This window comes from Lotus japonicus, chromosome 4 (genome assembly GCF_012489685.1).
Source record: "Lotus japonicus ecotype B-129 chromosome 4, LjGifu_v1.2".
In the NCBI taxonomy this organism is placed as follows: domain Eukaryota; kingdom Viridiplantae; phylum Streptophyta; class Magnoliopsida; order Fabales; family Fabaceae; genus Lotus; species Lotus japonicus.
In genome coordinates, this window is record NC_080044.1 from 78,835,285 (window position 1) to 78,852,896 (window position 17,612).

Below are 17,612 nucleotides of genomic sequence, written 5' to 3' on the forward strand. Positions count from 1 at the left end.
GTTGAGAGGAAGGAGGCTTTTGGAATGGTGTGGAACAGCATATGCCTCAGAATTCTATGCCCATGGTTGACAGTTTGAACCTTAAAACTAACATATCTATGAAGGAAAATGACATTATAAGAAAAACAGAAACCTGTTGGAAAATAGTATATAGTTTACATGATAAGTACATCTATTTCTTCAGCAGTCAAACTTGAATGATCCTGACATCGTTCAAAAGGAAGCTGCATGAGACCTGCCACCTAATTAAAGAATAATTGATGCATGTCTCTATCTTGCATAAATTTGCTTTTAGCATATTTGGATCTGTGAATGAGAGTCTAGTTATCACTTATAGTAAGAAGCTACCAAGCGTAGCATATAGAGTTACTGTGTTTTGAAATTGTCTTTTCCCTTCAAGTTCTAAATGAATGCCTCACAGTCACAGGCACACAGCAATGTAGTGAAGCTAATGTGTTATGGCAATTTACTTCTCTAACCAGAAGGAAATAAATAATATATCTGGATCTCTATACTCTACAGCAATATGTTATACACAAGGTTGAATAAGTATTCACAAATCATAAGCAAGTAGACATCATACACTCTATAAAGACAATACATAAGTAGTGTTATCACCCTGCTCTATAAAGCACAGGTCATTATCCATCCTCTTGATGATAGCAACGCTATGCATGTGTGGATTAAGCATTTTTTTATGATCAAATACTAAAATCTCTAGATCTTGGAACACGGTCGCAATCCGCAGCTCCCCACCCAATCGACAGCTTCTCATTGTCAAATACCATCACTTTGTCTTGCATTGATATATCTGCATAAACAACACCAGGACTTGTATAATGCAGAGTTTAAGAAGCATTTTGTTGGAAAAGTGAAGAATTGTAATGCTAGTAATGGTTAGCATGTTAAGATCAGTTTCTCTTTCATCAGAATCAATTCTGAAATCTAGAAGTTAAACACACAAGCTTCTCTCTAGAATTGATTCTGAAGAGTCTTCAGAACCAATTGTAGAAGGGTTTCCAAACACACACAATATTCATTAATCATTATCCAAAAGGAGAGAAGCAGAAGAAAATAAAAAGTGACAACATAACAAAGTTCTCACCTCCAATTAGGTTCAGTTCCCCCAACCCTACTTCAGGGCCATTTAGAATGCCTAGACAAACATTCCCAAAGTTCTGGCATGGCAAAACAAATAGTTAGCATTCACACATGACACATGAAATGCATGTTACATATGATAGGAGACACTTGTAGGTTAGAACTCACTGATATTATCAGATAACCTTCAGGAGGGATCTCAAATTGAGTTTTAACTCTTCCACCATTGGTGAAACTAAGTGCTAGAGGCTTGAAGTATTTCTTGATTTCACTCATGCTTCTGAAAGGTCTTCTACCGTGCCAGCAGACAGGTAAAGTCTGATCATCAGGTGCTACTTTTATGGGTTTTCCAGTTAATTCCTTCTTCAACTGCATTTGAAAATTAAACAAAACACCAACTTAAGTTACCAGCCAATATTTTCTGGTATTACTGAAGAAAGTACTTCATTTATTTTTAAGTTGAGTATGTTTTCAGTCTCTATAAAGGTCTGAAATTTTGATTTTGGTCTCTCATTTTCAAATATCTTGTTTTAGTCTCCTAGACATTAGATCAAAACTATTTTGCGCATGTTAGAAACTCCTTCTACAGTTGATTCTAAAGTCAAAATCAACTTTCTAGCATTTGAGTTTCAGGATTGAATCTGAAAAAAAGAAGATTTGATCTAACCATGCTATTAATGATGGTGCATATAACAGAATATGGCTTAACATCAAGGACTAAACATATTTCACCCTTTAATTTTTTCATACAATTTTGAATCTTGAATCATGATATTTACATGATCTTTAGCAGAAATGCCTCATACTTATAGAAATACTTCAAATAGGGAAATATGGTGAGATTTTAACTGACCCAAGAAAGTAATGCTTGGTAAGCCTGAGAGTTAAAGTAAGTGTAAGAACTCCCAGTGTCAAAAACAGCAGTAAGACTTCCCACCCCACTCTTCCTTCCTCCCAAAACAAGTTCAGCTGGCCCTGCTGAGTAATGTTTGCTGAAACAAACCACACATAGGATTTTACATCAGCAGATAGAATTACGAGTCATTAAAATACACGTAACACGTAACAAAAGCCTTATCTCATTAAGTTAGGATCTGATTTACGAAGGTGTACTTACGAATCTATAGATGAAATCGGAGTCCAAATCATTCGAGAAGAATCATAAGCATTTCCAAAGAAGATATATCCCCCTCCCTTAGAACTTAAACAATGTCCAATTACATTTCGCACCAATCCCATACTATTCAATTGTGATATCAAGCTGGCTTTTCCCCTACCTAGCCCAAGTATTCCATCTAAGGGGTGGTATGAAGATGGTGAAAAAACCTGATCATATCCACATCTGTTGAAAGGAATCAGAAAAAGGTGCATAAGAAACTTCTTAAGAATTTCTTAACAAAAATATGGCATAAATTGTAATCTTCATGAGTCTATGTTAGGTTAACATCATCAAATATGTTCTGTATATAGTATATACCAAATGTTGGATCATGCAATAGAGGTGTTTTTTTTTTTTTTTCTGAAATAGGCATGTACTATCCAAGGAGAATATATTCAAATTCTCATGATTTCTGGACTTCATAAAATTTGTTAGACAATAAAGATGAAAACAATTTGAGTCATTCCTGAATGGTTTTGCTTGCAGAAACACCAGTATTTTAATAGAACATGCACACACAAAGAAAGTAAAAATGGCTGAGAGGTGGTAAAACAAAGCTTGCAGAGTAAACGAACCCAAGTCCCATCCGAACTTTAAGTTGGACTCCATTGGTAAAGTTGAGAAGGTAGACATCATTGAGAAGCACACCAAGGGTTGAGTAGTGATCTGCATACTCAATTTCATAGTCACATTGATTAGGGTCTTCACAGTTGTAGTCATCAGAGGGCTGCAAGGATGCACAGAGGGAATCCTTGCAAGGCACAAAGTCATTGCTAGGCCGGTAGAGAGGATGGTATGTCTGAAGTAAAAGAATCAACAAATGTTTTGGATCAGTTTATTTTTTCTCATAATCAATATTAGCACTATAAGCTAGTCATATAAGTTTCTCTTCAGAATTGATTATGCTTTCCAAACATGTACGTATGTATCCATCTATCTATCTATATTCAAGATGAGGTTTTTAATCTATTATTTTGTACTGCACATTCTTTGCCTCTTTAAGAATTTATAAAGAAAAAATTGCTGTGGGGATTTTCCATATAGTCATCGTAATAGTACCTCAGAGCAATGGGAACAAGGAGCATCACATTGGAGCCAAGTGAGGTCACTACCAGTATCAATATCAAGAAAGTAGGGCCTTGGTGGCTGGCCAATGTTGAGAGAAACATTATAGAACCTGAAAATTTTGAAATTAAAGGTGAAACTTACATCAGAATATAAAGTTTCTTCCATTTGTCAATGTTAATTAATTATTTCATCCAATCCCAATTGTTGGTGCAGAAGGGAAAAAGGGAGCAATGAGCAATGAGCATTGAGCAAGTGCTCGGGTTTCAGTGGGATTGCTAGTTTCTTGTAACTTTAAGGCTAGAAAGCGTTTCTTCTGTTTTTCTATTTCATTTCTGTTTTATAGCATGTTTGGTTTCACGGTAAAATATTCTAGAATCACTTACTCTTTGAATTTTGTGCAAATCGTAAAACCAAATATCCACAAGACACTATGTGATAGCACGTTTCGATAATTTTCTCTTTCATCATAATCAATTCTGAGACATAGACATAGAAGCTACTCACAAAAGCTTCTACCTAAAATTGATTCCGGCAGAAGAATCAATTGCAGAAGTATTTCCAAACATGTTTATGCCTTTCCTTTTGTTATATAAATAGTAAACTAACAGATTTCTAAAGCAACAGAAAGTGCCTAGTAATTAAAATACAAAAAAGAAATATTCCAGTAGTGAATTTCGATATCAAGTGAACCCCAAAACATGAAAAGGAACAAGCAACCCAGAAAAGGAAATTGAATTTACTTACCCAACAGGATAAACATTTCCATTAACTTGGAACACAACAGAGGAACCAGCAGAGTTCATGAGCCTTGGCTTTGAGGATGTGGTTTCATCTGGGAGAATAGAGTTCCTTCTATGTCTGTGTTTGTTACCAAACCAAGCTGAACAAGAGGACAAGCTGAACACCATCATTGTAAGCACCACCATCAACCATCCCACCTTCCCTATCTTCATTTTCTTCTCTCCCTGTTAATCCAAAATAGCTCTTTTTTTATTAGCAAACTAGGAATGAAAAGAAACTGAAGATTGATTGGTTAAGTTTAAAGTTAAAATGTTGGTTTCTTCTTGAAAGAGTTGTTGGTTGTCCTTGTTCATGAAGGTATCATAGGTATTGCTTTTGCTTCATAACTTGGTGTGAATGACAACCTTGGATTGAGTTTGGGTTTAGGAAGGAAGAAAGGACAGGACAACCTCAGGCATTAGAAGTGGGATTGCTTCTCATGGTCTGGTTTTTTGTTATTCCTTTCTTCTTCACAAGGAAACATCCATCAAATGCTACACAGAACAGAACTGTGTCTCCCTTAACTGTTGATGCAGAAGAAAAAAGGAAGCAATGAGCAATGAGCAAGTGTTCGGGTTTCAGTGTGATTGCCAGTTTCTTGGAAACTTCTCCCTGTCTCCTTCCACGACTTCATGAGAAAATGATTGTAGCAAAAAACAAAACAAAAATAATTAGTTACTTTTACAGTTTTATTACACCTGATTTTTTTTTTGTTACACCACATTTCTTTCTAACAAATTTATATGATTTTTTTTTTGTCAAAAAGATTATATAATTTTTAAAATTTGACGGGCGCCTGGTTCGAATTGGTAGATTGACTTCAAGCTTTGATTTCTTGGAACGACAAGATGTCACATGTAAAAGAAACTCTAACGCTGGTCTAGGTCGAGCATACTAACCGTACATATAAAATGTGCATACCTTACTCAACTGTGATTGGTGACCCTATATTTAAAAGCAAGGTTTGAGAATTCAATGCATGATTTTAGGGGAAGAGAATACTCCCTTATCTCTTGATTCATTTGGGCCTACCCTTTCAGATTACGCTTGACTGTGGGGCTGCCTGGTTGGGCTGAGCAAGCTAAGGCCAAGGCAGATTGAATCGGATTGGGTCTATGCAAGCGGGGTCAATCAAGACTGGTCTAGGAATCTGGTTAGTAACGATTTTGGTTTTCTTTTTACAATGTAAGTAAATTTTTTTATACCAATTCTATCATTAACAAAAAATTAATTTCAAATAAGAGCGAAAATTTCAAAAATATGGATAATACATACTTTGTTACTGCACATAACTTAGTTGGAAAATCATCCAAAGTCCATCTCAATCATAATCATGAACATCGAACATTAAAACTATAAGCATTTAACCTAAAATTAAACATGTTAAAGGGAAGCTTGCTGGCTGCAGCTTGTGGACCGATCACCGATGACGCCAACTTCTTCACCTATCTTGGCTGAGACACTTTGTTTGCGTTGGGCACTCCGTAAAGCTCTTGTATTTGGGTTCACGCGTGTCGTCTTCGAGTCCGATTGTCAAGTGCTTGTCAAGGCTTGGCATGGGAGGGAAAAAGAGATTTCTTATTTTGCTTCTGTTCTTGCTGATTGTCGGATTATTGCTTTGTCCTTTGAGTCTTTTAATTTCAGTTTTATTAGGAGAACGGGGAATCAAGCGGCTGATTTTGTTGCAAAATTAGCGTATGATTTTCCAAATGTTGACTGGGTGGAGAATGCTCCCCCGGGTTTAGTTTCTTTCCTTCACGCGGATGCATTGAGTTCTTTGAGTTAACTCTTAGTATATATTTCGTTTCATCTAAAAAAAACTACAACACAATGTTTTAACATGAACTAATTCATGTGCTTGCAACTCCCAAGCTAACACTCTCCAATAGAAAAGGTTCAGTTGGGGATAGAGATTGACTTTAATAACAAATGACACTAGCTAAACTTTCAGGTTGTGTGGAAATAATAGACATAACAGAAGAGTTACATCCATCTATAATCAAATACATGAGAGCAAGTAAAATTAAAATGAATTCTAGACCACAAATCCACAATCATAGAAGTCTAGTAACGATCAGTGACAATATAAAGAGGTATAGATATAACTAAAACTTTTGAATATACACACACACAATGTGTAAGAAATACAAAATTGACATAAATATATAAGTGGCATAGGATTTGCTCATAGACTTGAGGAGATTTATAAGGAAGAGGAGCATCAGTATTATTAATGTTACTGGCCTAGGACAAAGTTTAAATATTTCCTTATTTGTGAACATTTTTTTAAATAGCACGTCAATACATATCTAAAAATGAACAGAACATTTATAGACAGGGGAGAACAAGAACATATAACATGTCCCTTACGCATCATTCATTCTTTAGAGCTTCCAAACAAAGCAAGAAAGATGGCAAAAATGTCGCGACTGATAATGGCCTTCAACAATTTTTGCTTCTGAGGTGTATATGGAGGGTACCTAAGGGATGAATCTGCATCAAAACTTCTATAAAGAACTGACTTTTTATGGCTGAAACTATCAAAAGAGAATTTTCCATGGTAAGAACCCATTCCACTCTCTTCAACTCCTCCAAAAGGCAATCCACGAGTTGCAACCTGCATCAATGTGAAACTAGCTTAAGTATCTTCATATGTGTGTGTGTACAAGTATTGATTTCAACTTTGATGAATATGAAAATAGAGAGCAAAATTTTTGTTCTACTGATTGAGCACTATTAATAGAGAGCAAAATTTATGAAAATAGGATCATAGCTAGGCAAAATTTATAATATGTGTGTGTGTGTGTGTTAGCAGATGATGATTTTTCATGTATAAATTTCAGTGAGAGAATAATTACATGCATAATAGTGTCATTGATGAGCATCCCTCCAGAAGATATCTTTTCAACATAGTCCTTCTTCAGCTGTTCATTGTTTGTGAAGAGATATGCAGCGAGAGGCTTTGGCTTTGATTTGATTATACTGAAGCAATCTTCTATCTTGTCCACCTGCAAAAATATATGAGGAAAGGATATAAGAACCTAACTTCTATGTGAAGTATAAAAACATATAAAAACATATAAGTTTTGAACATGTTTTCCCTGCATCAAGAAGAGTTATCTCCTTGTCAACAAGTCCCATATGTACTCACAGTGATGATCGGCATTATTGGCCCAAATATCTCCTCTTGCATTATCATAGCTTCTTGTGGAACATCCAATACGATAGTTGGAGCAATCTTTCTGCAACATAGAGAGAGAATTGAAGTTATGATATTGTTACAAATAATTTCAATCTTAAGAACCAAGATGGGAATACAACTCACAATTTCTTCTCATCACTCTGACCTCCTAGAGCAATTTTGTCAGATACCTCATCCAAGAGCTTCGCAAGTCGTGTAAATTGAGCTGGAGACACAATACGTGACATGTCTTTTGATTCAATCGGATCTTTCCCAAAACATTGCTCCAATTCTTCTTTTAAAGCATTTATCTGCCCATTAACAATTTATCAAGAGACATTTTAATAGCATGCTGAAATTTGTATTATAAGGGCAATCTTACCAGCGCAGGAGCAAATTCTTTTTTGGTGATGATATAATCAACAGAAATGCATGCTTGTCCACTATTGCATGCCCATTTTCCAGCTATTATCCTCCTAGCAGTAACCTGAGATTTCAAGGGTTATTATACATGAAAATATGCTACTCAGAATCTCAGATGCATAAGTAACGAATTCAACAAATGATGTTACTTGTAAGTTGACATCTGAATCAACAACAGCTGGGCACTTTCCTCCAAGTTCCAGAACCACTGGCGTAAGATGCTTTGCTGCAGCAGCCATGACAATGCGACCTACTCTAGCACTGCCTGCAAGAAATTGGTCTATTATGCTTGGAAACTTCTGGTGGAGGTGGCATGCTAATTAGGCTAAGTAAGCACAACTTTGTTATAAATCAAAATCATCAAATGTATCATGTCAACTCAAATTTCTTGATCCAAGTTGTAATAAGTAATTACTAGATTTAGACATTTGTATGAAACACAGAAACAGCTTAAAATAGAGCGAAATTTCAAACTGCGGATTATTATCATTTATCAATGAAATGTTTAGATATCCGTTGGCCTAGTACAAGCGGATCTTAGCACACACCTCAAGGAAAAAAGGTGAATGAAACTATTTTTATAGATTGGGATGGAAGTCTGTTCATGATGCACTCGTGCTATCCAAAAGTCTCAAAAGAAACAAACACCTTCAGAAAGAGGGAAATACAACAATCGTGACATTGATAAAATTAACACTAGTATTTTAAATTTTCAAGTTTTATACTGTCTCAGAGACTGATGAAACTGTTTGATATGGTGTGATTTTGGAGGATATCGATATGATATTAGAAGAAAAATTACCTGTGTAAAGTATCTTATCCCACTTCTGCTCCAGGAGTGCAGTTGTTTCAGGAATAGCTCCTTCTACAACTCTTATGGCAGAGTTGTCAAGATAACTTTTGAGAAAATCCGCAAGCACTGATGACGTTGCTGGAGCAATTTCTGATGGTTTTAGGACCACTGCATTACCTGCTGAAATGGCTCCAATGACAGGGTCCAATGATAACACTGAAGATAGGAAATAAGACCATATTAATCAATGGAAAAGGGAAATGGTGGAGAAGATGAAAAAATCAATAAATTAGATGGTGCAAGCATTCCAAAAAGTAACAAAATGGTATGGATGTTGAGAACTCATTACATAGTGAAAAGTTATGAAAAGCAAAATTTTATGAAGATGCAAAAGTATAATAAACATAGCTCTAATCTGTTGGTGGTTTTGGCAAGTGACCTGAAACCTGTGGTCAACTTTATATACAGAGAACAGACAGAATTTTAAAAGAGATATAATTAACTAAGGGTGAATACAGATTTGTGGCATTTGAGGCTTAAATTAAATAATGAAATTGTATTTCGACTAAATAAAGTTGCATAAGGGCTTGTATTGTATTTAAAGAGTCTAATCCCACTACACTAGACTAAAGAAAAGCTGTTTTGCATTGTAACCAAATGCTGTTCTGATATGAAAAGAGACATACACAAAGGAAAGTTCCATGTTGAGACAACCAACACAACTCCTAGCGGTTCTGATACAATCTCGGCTGATGATGGAAATGTTGTGATTGAAGTTTTCACCTAAAAGAGAGGGACAGAAAACTTGTGTTAATTAATAACTCTAATAGCAGGTTTGGAAATCATTCTACAAATTGATTCTAAAGCCATAAATAATTCTGGAAATAAGCTTTTATGAGTAGCTTTTGAGTGCCAGAACTGATTCTGAACAAAAATAAGTTGATCCAAACATGCTAAATGTCATTTCTTATTCTTAGTAATTACCTTTTCAGGCTTCATCCAGTGTTTCAGTTCTTCAAGTGCTTCACTACATGAGGATTTTGCCTGGGAAATCTGCAACAAAAAAGTGCACACATAGTAAATTTGATGGTAACCATGATGGTAACAAGGCAAATGGATATACTAAAAACCATCATGAAAAAAGGGAAATGATAGAAATAAAATGGGAAATATAAGACCTCAGTAATAAATGATTCGAATCCAGGTTTGGATAGATCCTTATCAAGAGCTTTAATAATTTCCTCCTCCTTCTCCTCTAGCATCTTAGCTATTCCCTCCAACTGGGAAATCCTCCATTCATAGCTCTTTGTCCTGCCTGAATCAAAGCTCTTTCTCAGCTCTCTAACAAGTAAAGCAGCCTTCTCCCCATCAAATGTTTTCTTCTCTTCTAATTCTAATTCTGGAGCAACGGATACGGTTGCAGAACATCTTCCCAAGATAAACCATATGCATGCAAACAAACCACATAGAAAAAAACAACATAGTTGAGCAAAACTACAATTAAAACACCATATATGAACAAAATGTGCAGGGTTGAGAGAGAGAGAGAGGGAGGGACAGAGTTTACGAGAATGAAGATAAAACAACACAGCTGGAGTGGAACTGAAGTTGCTTGCGAAAGCACTTTCTGTTCAAATTGTATGCAAAAGCTCTGCTTCCAATTGGGGTGCTGTTTCTCAATATGAAGAACTGAAGTAAGAGGTTTTCCAACTATGATGAAATCTTAGTTAATTGAGGGTGATTATTCTTATTGATAATCTTTCTTTCATATGTTAGAATTTGATTTTATGAATAACAAAGTAGTAGTAAACAAGGAAGAGTTGGAAAAGATGTACCTGGCTGCAAGAAACGGGCCAAGACAGAGGCTTTTCATGGTAAAACAAGAAGAGGAAAATGCTTTGGTAATTGGGTAAGAGAAGGGATCATAAATTTGATTTGTGTAACTTGCAAGTTCAGGTGTATATATAACAGAACCGAATGAGTTCTCAGCCATGAAAAACACAAGTTAAGGATAACACACATTTATTTAATGAAGTTGCATTGACCCCATGTACTAAAATTGCACGAGGACACATCCAAAAATTCGAGAAACGTTTTACTTAGATCAAATAGTGAGTAGGATGAAGAATGTGACATGAACCCACGTGGGTCTGGTAAATCGTGACCGTTGTATGCATGGACCTCTTTCGTGAATAGCAACTCAACAACACTGACAGTAGTTCAATCACAGCCATTAAAATGATCGAAGGTGGACAAAGAGAGGGACCCATCATGCCCAGCTAGGTACAATTATTTATGTACTGTGTCAGCTGAAGACTTTAGTGTGAGCAAAATGACAATCTACGATGAAATGAGATCCAATCAGAATTTAGGAGCTGTATTCTGGTGAGATAGTTAATAAAATATGGGATTGTGGGGTTACCAGAACCAGCAGCACCTACGTTTCTGCTGTTGGAGCCTGATAGAACCTTGTGTTGAGAAGAATCTTATGGCGGCTGGCACTTAACCTGAGTACCCACCAAATAGTTTATAACGTTTGATTTATCATTTCAAAACATAAATAGACTTAATTATTTATAATGCGAGGTTTCCTTTAAGGCGTGTTTGTTTTACGAGAGAAAGTGATAAGATAGAAAATGAGAGGATAAAATATGAATAGAGAAAATGGTTTGCAGTTTCTTAACTAACCAAGCACACAGAGAATACATATGTTAACTCATTTGAGTGTAACAGCATAACTGTTAATTTACATTTCACAAAAATGAATAGACCCTCAAGTTGTATCAAAGTGAATATCTACAATCTCAAAAGTCAAATGGATTGACAAGGAAATGAAACAAGAGTGACAAAGGGGAGGGCTGAGAGAAAATGCTAAAGCGCTGTAGTAAGGGGTCACGTTGTATGGGCACTGTGCGTCCGAGAAGCCCATATTCCAAAGACAAGAAACCAGAAAATGAACAAGATTGCCCAATATCGTGCAGGTCCATACTTGATTCTGGTGAGCACAAACTGCAATAACACAGTATATATACAAGAGAAATAATTAGATTCTGATTAGCACCAGAATTGAAATAAATAAAACTTGCAGAAATATGCCCACTAAGATCAAGCATCTTATGTATATTTTGTTTTTGTAGTTCCTGCTATCATAATTTTGGAAATAATTCACTCAATTTTTCAAAGTTCTGAGCTGGTTGAGATTGAACAAAAATACAGTCACGCTATGAGGGCTCTTGAGCTACTGCTTCAATGACAATCCACAATTCTCATTTCCTACCTGACTTTTCAGCTAACTTAGTTTCTTTTATGATATAATTAGACTGATTGCATGAAAATTAAATTCTTTGATTAAGAACATCAAGCTAGTTATATCAGAAAACCATCGGTTACACATTTTTTCAAGTATCTAAAACTAATTAGTTGTTATACCTAATTTTACATAATATATTGATGACACATACCTAAGTGATTTCTGCCTCCACTAGTTTTTCCATATCTATTTCCATTGGTGGATGGAGAGAAGATTTAATAAATTTCCAAATATCATTGACAAAGGCTTTGCTTTCTCATGCTAGATATTTAAGTTACTGATACAATGTGCGGGTTTTGTATCTAATTATTTTTAACCACAAGCAAGTTTTAACCAGCCAGCAATAACCAAGTTTATAACAATTTTCTTTAACAAAATGCAACAGAGAACCAAAGAAAGGAAGATAAAGTACTTACAAAGCGGAAGAAAACCACCACTGTTAAAGCACAAACACCTCCAAGTAGGATATGAAGACCACCTCTTGCAGTTTTCTGAACAACAAATATAGGTTGTATTAGGCATGTGCTTTTTTATCAAAATCAACAGGGAGGAAGCAACCCAGACATATAACCATAATCCAAAATACAACAAGAATGAAACCCAAAAAAACCAAACGTATATGATAATATACAAAGAAATGTTAGAAAAAAGCTAGGAATGCCATAAGGCTGTCTTATCAATCTGCCCATCCAAAATTGTAACTCTCTTGAAGAAGCCATGAGCCCATGAGTAGTAAGCAGCTACTCTCTTGATGTAGCCATAAGGAGGCAACCAAATCAAGTTACTTGGTCAGAAGCACCCTTAAACATACAAGCATTACACTGCAGCCACATAAACTGAGGAATAGCAACAAAGGCACACAAAACGTTTTAGGCTTTTAGCCTCTATGTTTTTGCCAAAACCTTGAAAGAGACATACTTCAAAGTTAACCCATAAAAATGTTCAAGCCTTATAGTGTGGGGGCACGCAACTAATGTTCCCTAAGGCTCAAAAAAGATTGTTCCAAAGGAATGTAGCCGACCTTGCATTGCAACAACAAGTGACATACTTTTTCATAGCTAGATTTGCACATATTACACCAGAAAAAGTGAGATGTGAGGTCAACGAAGTTGCAACAAGTGATTTTGAATTAAATGTGTCATGTGACATCATCCAAACTAAAGACTCGACCTTGGACGAAGCTTTGGGTTTGTCAAGAAGGAATCTTTGAAGATTACAAGTGCGTGCGTCTTAGAAACAGAAAGAAAGACATGCAAGTGAACTCTCCATAAAGGCCAAAGTCTAACTCTCCCACCACAATGGACTGAAAGTGAGAGATATATAAGACCAAGTACGAACAGAGAGACTGTACTTCACAAGGTTCCCTGTCATTCAAATGTGAGTCATGCAAGGTAAAGTGATGAAAAAGGAAAGGACAGGCCTCTATAGAAGAAACAATCCCAGCATCATCACCCAAACTAATAGGAAAAGGTGGTAACAAAAGAAACATGTCCCTGGGAAATCAATTTTCAAGAGCTAGAGTAAGTTGAAATGATTGCTTGGTTGGCATGCCATGTATTCTACCCCTACCTCATACTTTCTAGTCACGATATATAAAACAGAAATCAAGATCCATTTTACTTGATATCATGACTCATAAGGACTGTATGTAAATGAAGGGCTTATAATACCAAGCATAAAAATGAACATATTTCAAAATATATACCACAAGCAAAATCTGACTCATGAACTTTAAAATGATTAACACTTTCTCCTCTCTATAGCCCTGAATTGTACTCAGGTTTTATCACGTTTTTAATACATAAATGAGGTTCTCGCAGATAAATCTTAATGGTATGTTCAGACTGAGAAGTAACCCTTGTATAGGAGTTCATTTAAATGAGGAAAGTGAACAATTACCATGTGGGCTGGTATTACTGACTGAGGTCCGAAAGTCCAGTAGTCAGGCCGAGTTCAGATGAAAGGATATAGAGGTGACTGGGCTTTTACATTTAAGTGGGCGATTTCATTCGTGAAGGCAACATAACTTATCAAGTGAGCTATCTAGAATCTAGGTAGTTCATTGTATCATGTAATATTTGAATAATTCAAAACACGTCACCGGGTCGATGGCACCTACAGCCGCGTAATGGGGGTACGGTTATGCATTAGGGTTAAAGTGTGACCCATGTATTTAATACGCGACTTGTAACGCATATGGTATGTTCAATTGAATGCAAATCTCAGCTTGGTCTCCTAGGATTCACTTCGTGAACACCATATAAAGCATTATGCCTGACTCAATGCATGCAGCACGTTTCTATCACAAAGTTCTGAAAATATAAGCCTACAATTATTTTGTAAATGTACAAGTTCAAGGTAAACTGAAAACGGTTACATAGAAACATGGCAAGGGTCTGTGAATGCATATGTATTGTAGGCACATGCAAACAAAGAACATCTAGGCAAGAACTTTCCATACAGATATATTAGTATCTTTTTAGGTACTCAATGCAATTGATATTCAATTCTATGTACCTTTCCAACACGAGGAGCTATAAGCCATGCAAGGGTGATAGTGAGCAGCCCCGTAGCAAGCAGGATCCCGGTGCCTTCTACAGCCCACTTAGTAGCAGGATTCTGTGCAGGGCCAGCATCTTCGATGACAATATTCAAAGGATGCTCCGAAACAACCTGTGAAACTGTATCCACATTGCTAAAGTTGTTAACATTGCTGCTATTGTGAGGACAAAACCACAGTGCAATTTCACTTAGTCGTTGCCTCCGGATAGCAGCCACAGCATCAGGATCCACACCAGTATTTCCATGAGCCTGTGCAGGACCAGGACCTCCACTAGCAGTTCTTTCCCTCAACGCCTCGTACTCCTTCAAAGAACTAACAACCTTATTGAAGTCAGATATTCTGATATTACTCGCTATATGTCCACATATTTCACAAATTGTAGATCCATGGTTAATAAACCACTTAAGCGCGCACGCATAATGTACTAACGCAAGATCATTTTTACAACAACAACCGAGCTCAACTAACGTATCTTGATGAGACAACCCCAGTTCCAAATCACTCTTACAAACGAAAACCTCGCCATCCGGGCTAACAAATTCCACCACCCGAGATTCGTTCTCAACATTTCGGTTATCTTTCGCAATCCCCACGCCATCAGACCCTACTTCTTCCCCTTTGCTCTCTAAAACTGGAATGATGCCCAGAAATTCTAGGGCAGCATCCCCTCTTTTATCAGATTCAGCACACTGGCATACCCGGCAACTTTCCAAGGCTACTTCCTTCTCGAGGCTAAGGCGAGAGTGAGATTCTAAATCCCCAGTTTCAACACTTGAGGAGCTTTCATTACGGAGTTTTTCCTTTGGCATTGCTGACACATTTTCTCCACCACCCATCTGATCAAAATTCTATCCTTAGATTGAATTTGAAACACACCGTTTGAGCATTCAGGATTATAGTCCCATTCTGGTTCAATAAAACAATCACAAAAGCCTAAATTTTACTATGAAGAAACAGATTCAATAAAATTGAAACCTGAATGAACTCTATGAAACGTAAATTGAAGAATGATGAATTTGAGTTACAAGAAATCGCATAGGAATGAAGAAGAAGGACGACATTGAATTGAAATGGAATGTGAAAAAGGAGAGTTGTGTATCTTACTGTGAATTGGAATTGAATTTGGAACGAGGCGTGACGGAATTGAGAGCTAGAACTGGTTTTTGTGAGTTACACGTTACGCTAGGTTTTGGTGCATCACTTTCACATGCTATTACCTTCTCCTTCTTCTTCTTCTTCTCCTTCAGCAGTTACTGTTTTTCAGTGCAGTGCTTATTACTCTCTTAATACTTTGGCACTTTCTCTATTACACATTGACACACCCACTCTCTCTGTCCTTTTCCCTCCTTTTATAGTTATTTTTTATTTTTTATAATACGATCTGTTAGCAATCATGAGATTAATTTCATTGAAGTCGGAGATCACGTTAAGTAAATAAATCTCAATCTCAATAAACTCTTCTTCATACTTATTGCTTAGCAATGAAAATTTGAACATCATGCCTAATGAGCGCAATTATCTATTTATCAATTATGCTAGATGTTCTGGCTTATACATGACATATATTTTTTTTTTGACAGTTTATACATGACATATTGACATGTGATGTACGTGTCTTTCTTTATTTTTTGGTATATTTTCCTATTCTATATTTCGTCATTTTACTAGTAGTATTTTTCAGTGGGCTGAAATGCAAATCCACCGTGACCGTATTTGTTTTTTACCCAAATTAATAATAGTAATTAATTAATGTTTAATAACCAAAAGGGATAAAATCATATCGTATCATATCACGTACTCCCTCCGTTCCTAAATAACTGGTATAATTTTGGTTAAATTTTTGTTCCTAAATAATTGACACTTTACAAAATTCAAGAGTGCATTTATTTATTTTTACCTATTTTACCCTCCAATTAAAACTCTTCTTAATTACCCACACAATTATCCAAGAATAAATTGTTGATGGTTCCCATAATAGTAGAGTAAATTACTTGAACCAATTCCAATGTCAACAATTACTACTTCAGATGGCAAACGAAAGGGTGTATCCATTCCAATATTTAAACCAATAAAAGTAGAATATCTCAACACTATTTTTATGTTCAGATTTCTTATATAAATAGAGCCACAAATTATGTTTCAAAAATTATGGTGGGAAGCAATTGAAAATTATGGAGGTAAACACATTTTAATTTAAACTACTCCTAGAGCCAGAATTTTTTTAACATCCAAATGTATGGAGGGAGGTAAAGAGTTCAACAGTTTTTTTTTTTATTGAAAACATGAAATATGGAGCAACCAAAAGACATGAGTAAATGAGTTAGCATAATTTTTTTAATGAACACAGATGTGAAAAGAGAATATGGAGTACGAAGGTTTATCTTCATAATTCACATTGGATATAGGAGTATGAAAAGGAGTACACTAAATGAGTGGAGTAACCAAGTAAGTCTCATTTAATGGTGTAAAATGATGAGAAAATTTATGAGCAGGTGAGATAAAGGGTAATATTGGAACACAATGAGTAATTTTAATAGAATAATTGTATTTCTTAATAAGTGTGTAGAAACCTTAAAGTGTCAGTTATTTATGAACGGATGGAGTATATGTAATGGATAACGTGCTAATAACGTTATTAGTGAATGAGGAAAGGAGAGAGAGATATTTTTGGTTTTTAATTTTGTGTTAAGTTATTAAACTTTATTATGAGAGAGGATAAGATGGAAATAAGATAAGAGATGATGAGGGTGGGTGATACCGACAACGAAGAAGATGAATCTTGGGACTTGAACCAATGTTATCGCCGGAGCTGCCTGCAACTGCAAGTCTCATCTTATTTCAATCAGGTCATATGAAATTTCTGGGCTGGCCCAGTCCACTCGTGACTTCTTTCAGCATAATAGTAATTTTTTTTTTCAATTGTATGCATTTTTTATTCAGATAATATTATTTAAGTTGGGTAGCATTGTTTTAAGTGGGCGACACTCTTCAAAATAATTATTTAACACTACATTAACATTAACAGAAATTTGAATCTGAGACTTCTCTTTAAACTAAAAACAACTTTGTGTAAGTTGGAATCTAAAGTTGGTTTTGGCTTCGGTGGGGCAGTTGAAAACTGTTTCACCATGGTGCAATCAAATAGTAGTCGTTGGCATACAATTAATAATTAATAGTAATGATCATCAAATTGTTAAATTACTAAAAAATAGTTTCTCCTCTTCTTTGAAAAAA

General features: G+C 35.8%; 4 protein-coding genes across 5 annotated transcripts; 1 reads left to right on the forward strand and 3 right to left on the reverse strand.

Annotated features, from left to right (window-relative positions):
• Nucleotides 1–489: 489 nt before the first annotated feature.
• Nucleotides 490–4,712, reverse strand: LOC130711678 (aspartic proteinase Asp1-like). Of its 2 annotated transcripts, none has more exons than XM_057561391.1 (9): nucleotides 4,519–4,712; nucleotides 4,073–4,293; nucleotides 3,320–3,437; nucleotides 2,836–3,059; nucleotides 2,219–2,443; nucleotides 1,955–2,093; nucleotides 1,270–1,470; nucleotides 1,106–1,178; nucleotides 490–811 (listed from the first exon to the last, which is right to left on the reverse strand). In XM_057561391.1, exons 1-9 carry the CDS (start codon nucleotides 4,525–4,527, stop codon nucleotides 702–704), a joined length of 1,320 nt encoding a protein of 439 aa, XP_057417374.1. In that variant the 5' UTR covers nucleotides 4,528–4,712; the 3' UTR covers nucleotides 490–701. The 2 variants fall into 2 exon arrangements, with proteins under 2 accessions (XP_057417374.1, XP_057417375.1); XM_057561392.1 differs by having other exon boundaries at nucleotides 4,474–4,712.
• An 822-nt stretch (nucleotides 4,713–5,534) lies between these two features.
• LOC130713418 (uncharacterized) lies at nucleotides 5,535–5,894 on the forward strand. The gene has a single exon (XM_057563186.1). It carries the CDS (start codon nucleotides 5,535–5,537, stop codon nucleotides 5,892–5,894), a length of 360 nt encoding a protein of 119 aa, XP_057419169.1.
• Nucleotides 5,895–6,184: 290 nt separating this feature from the next.
• LOC130711677 (aldehyde dehydrogenase family 3 member H1-like) lies at nucleotides 6,185–10,546 on the reverse strand. Its single transcript, XM_057561390.1, has 12 exons — nucleotides 10,341–10,546; nucleotides 10,073–10,174; nucleotides 9,684–9,933; nucleotides 9,490–9,558; nucleotides 9,192–9,288; nucleotides 8,515–8,721; nucleotides 7,862–7,977; nucleotides 7,672–7,776; nucleotides 7,434–7,600; nucleotides 7,260–7,350; nucleotides 6,967–7,116; nucleotides 6,185–6,725 (listed from the first exon to the last, which is right to left on the reverse strand). The coding sequence occupies exons 1-12, from the start codon at nucleotides 10,496–10,498 to the stop codon at nucleotides 6,486–6,488; spliced, it is 1,752 nt and encodes a 583-aa protein (XP_057417373.1). The 5' UTR covers nucleotides 10,499–10,546; the 3' UTR covers nucleotides 6,185–6,485.
• Nucleotides 10,547–11,155: 609 nt separating this feature from the next.
• LOC130711679 (uncharacterized) lies at nucleotides 11,156–15,696 on the reverse strand. The gene is made up of 4 exons (XM_057561393.1): nucleotides 15,483–15,696; nucleotides 14,333–15,284; nucleotides 12,232–12,306; nucleotides 11,156–11,514 (listed from the first exon to the last, which is right to left on the reverse strand). The coding sequence occupies exons 2-4, from the start codon at nucleotides 15,212–15,214 to the stop codon at nucleotides 11,398–11,400; spliced, it is 1,074 nt and encodes a 357-aa protein (XP_057417376.1). The 5' UTR covers nucleotides 15,215–15,284; nucleotides 15,483–15,696; the 3' UTR covers nucleotides 11,156–11,397.
• Between the last annotated feature and the right edge of the window lie 1,916 nt (nucleotides 15,697–17,612).

Excerpts from the sequence above, each read along its gene's own strand:
- LOC130711679 (XM_057561393.1), bottom strand. The coding sequence starts at position 15,214 with ATGGGTGGTGGAGAAAATGTGTCAGCAATGCCAAAGGAAAAACTCCGT. Across the intron at positions 12,307-14,332 it reads TAGCTCCTCGTGTTGGAAAG|AAAACTGCAAGAGGTGGTCT; the intron begins GTACATAGAATT and ends TTTGTTGTTCAG. Across the intron at positions 11,515-12,231 it reads TGGTGGTTTTCTTCCGCTTT|TTTGTGCTCACCAGAATCAA; the intron begins GTAAGTACTTTA and ends GTGTTATTGCAG.
- LOC130711677 (XM_057561390.1), bottom strand. The coding sequence starts at position 10,498 with ATGGCTGAGAACTCATTCGGTTCTGTTATATATACACCTGAACTTGCA. Across the intron at positions 8,722-9,191 it reads AACATGGAACTTTCCTTTGT|TGTTATCATTGGACCCTGTC; the intron begins GTATGTCTCTTT and ends TCCTATCTTCAG. Across the intron at positions 7,351-7,433 it reads CAGAGTGATGAGAAGAAATT|AAAGATTGCTCCAACTATCG; the intron begins GTGAGTTGTATT and ends TCTATGTTGCAG.
- LOC130713418 (XM_057563186.1), top strand. The coding sequence starts at position 5,535 with ATGACGCCAACTTCTTCACCTATCTTGGCTGAGACACTTTGTTTGCGT.
- LOC130711678 (XM_057561391.1), bottom strand. Across the intron at positions 3,438-4,072 it reads GGAAATGTTTATCCTGTTGG|GTTCTATAATGTTTCTCTCA; the intron begins GTAAGTAAATTC and ends CAAAATTTTCAG. Across the intron at positions 1,471-1,954 it reads ACCAAGCATTACTTTCTTGG|TTGAAGAAGGAATTAACTGG; the intron begins GTCAGTTAAAAT and ends TTTCAAATGCAG.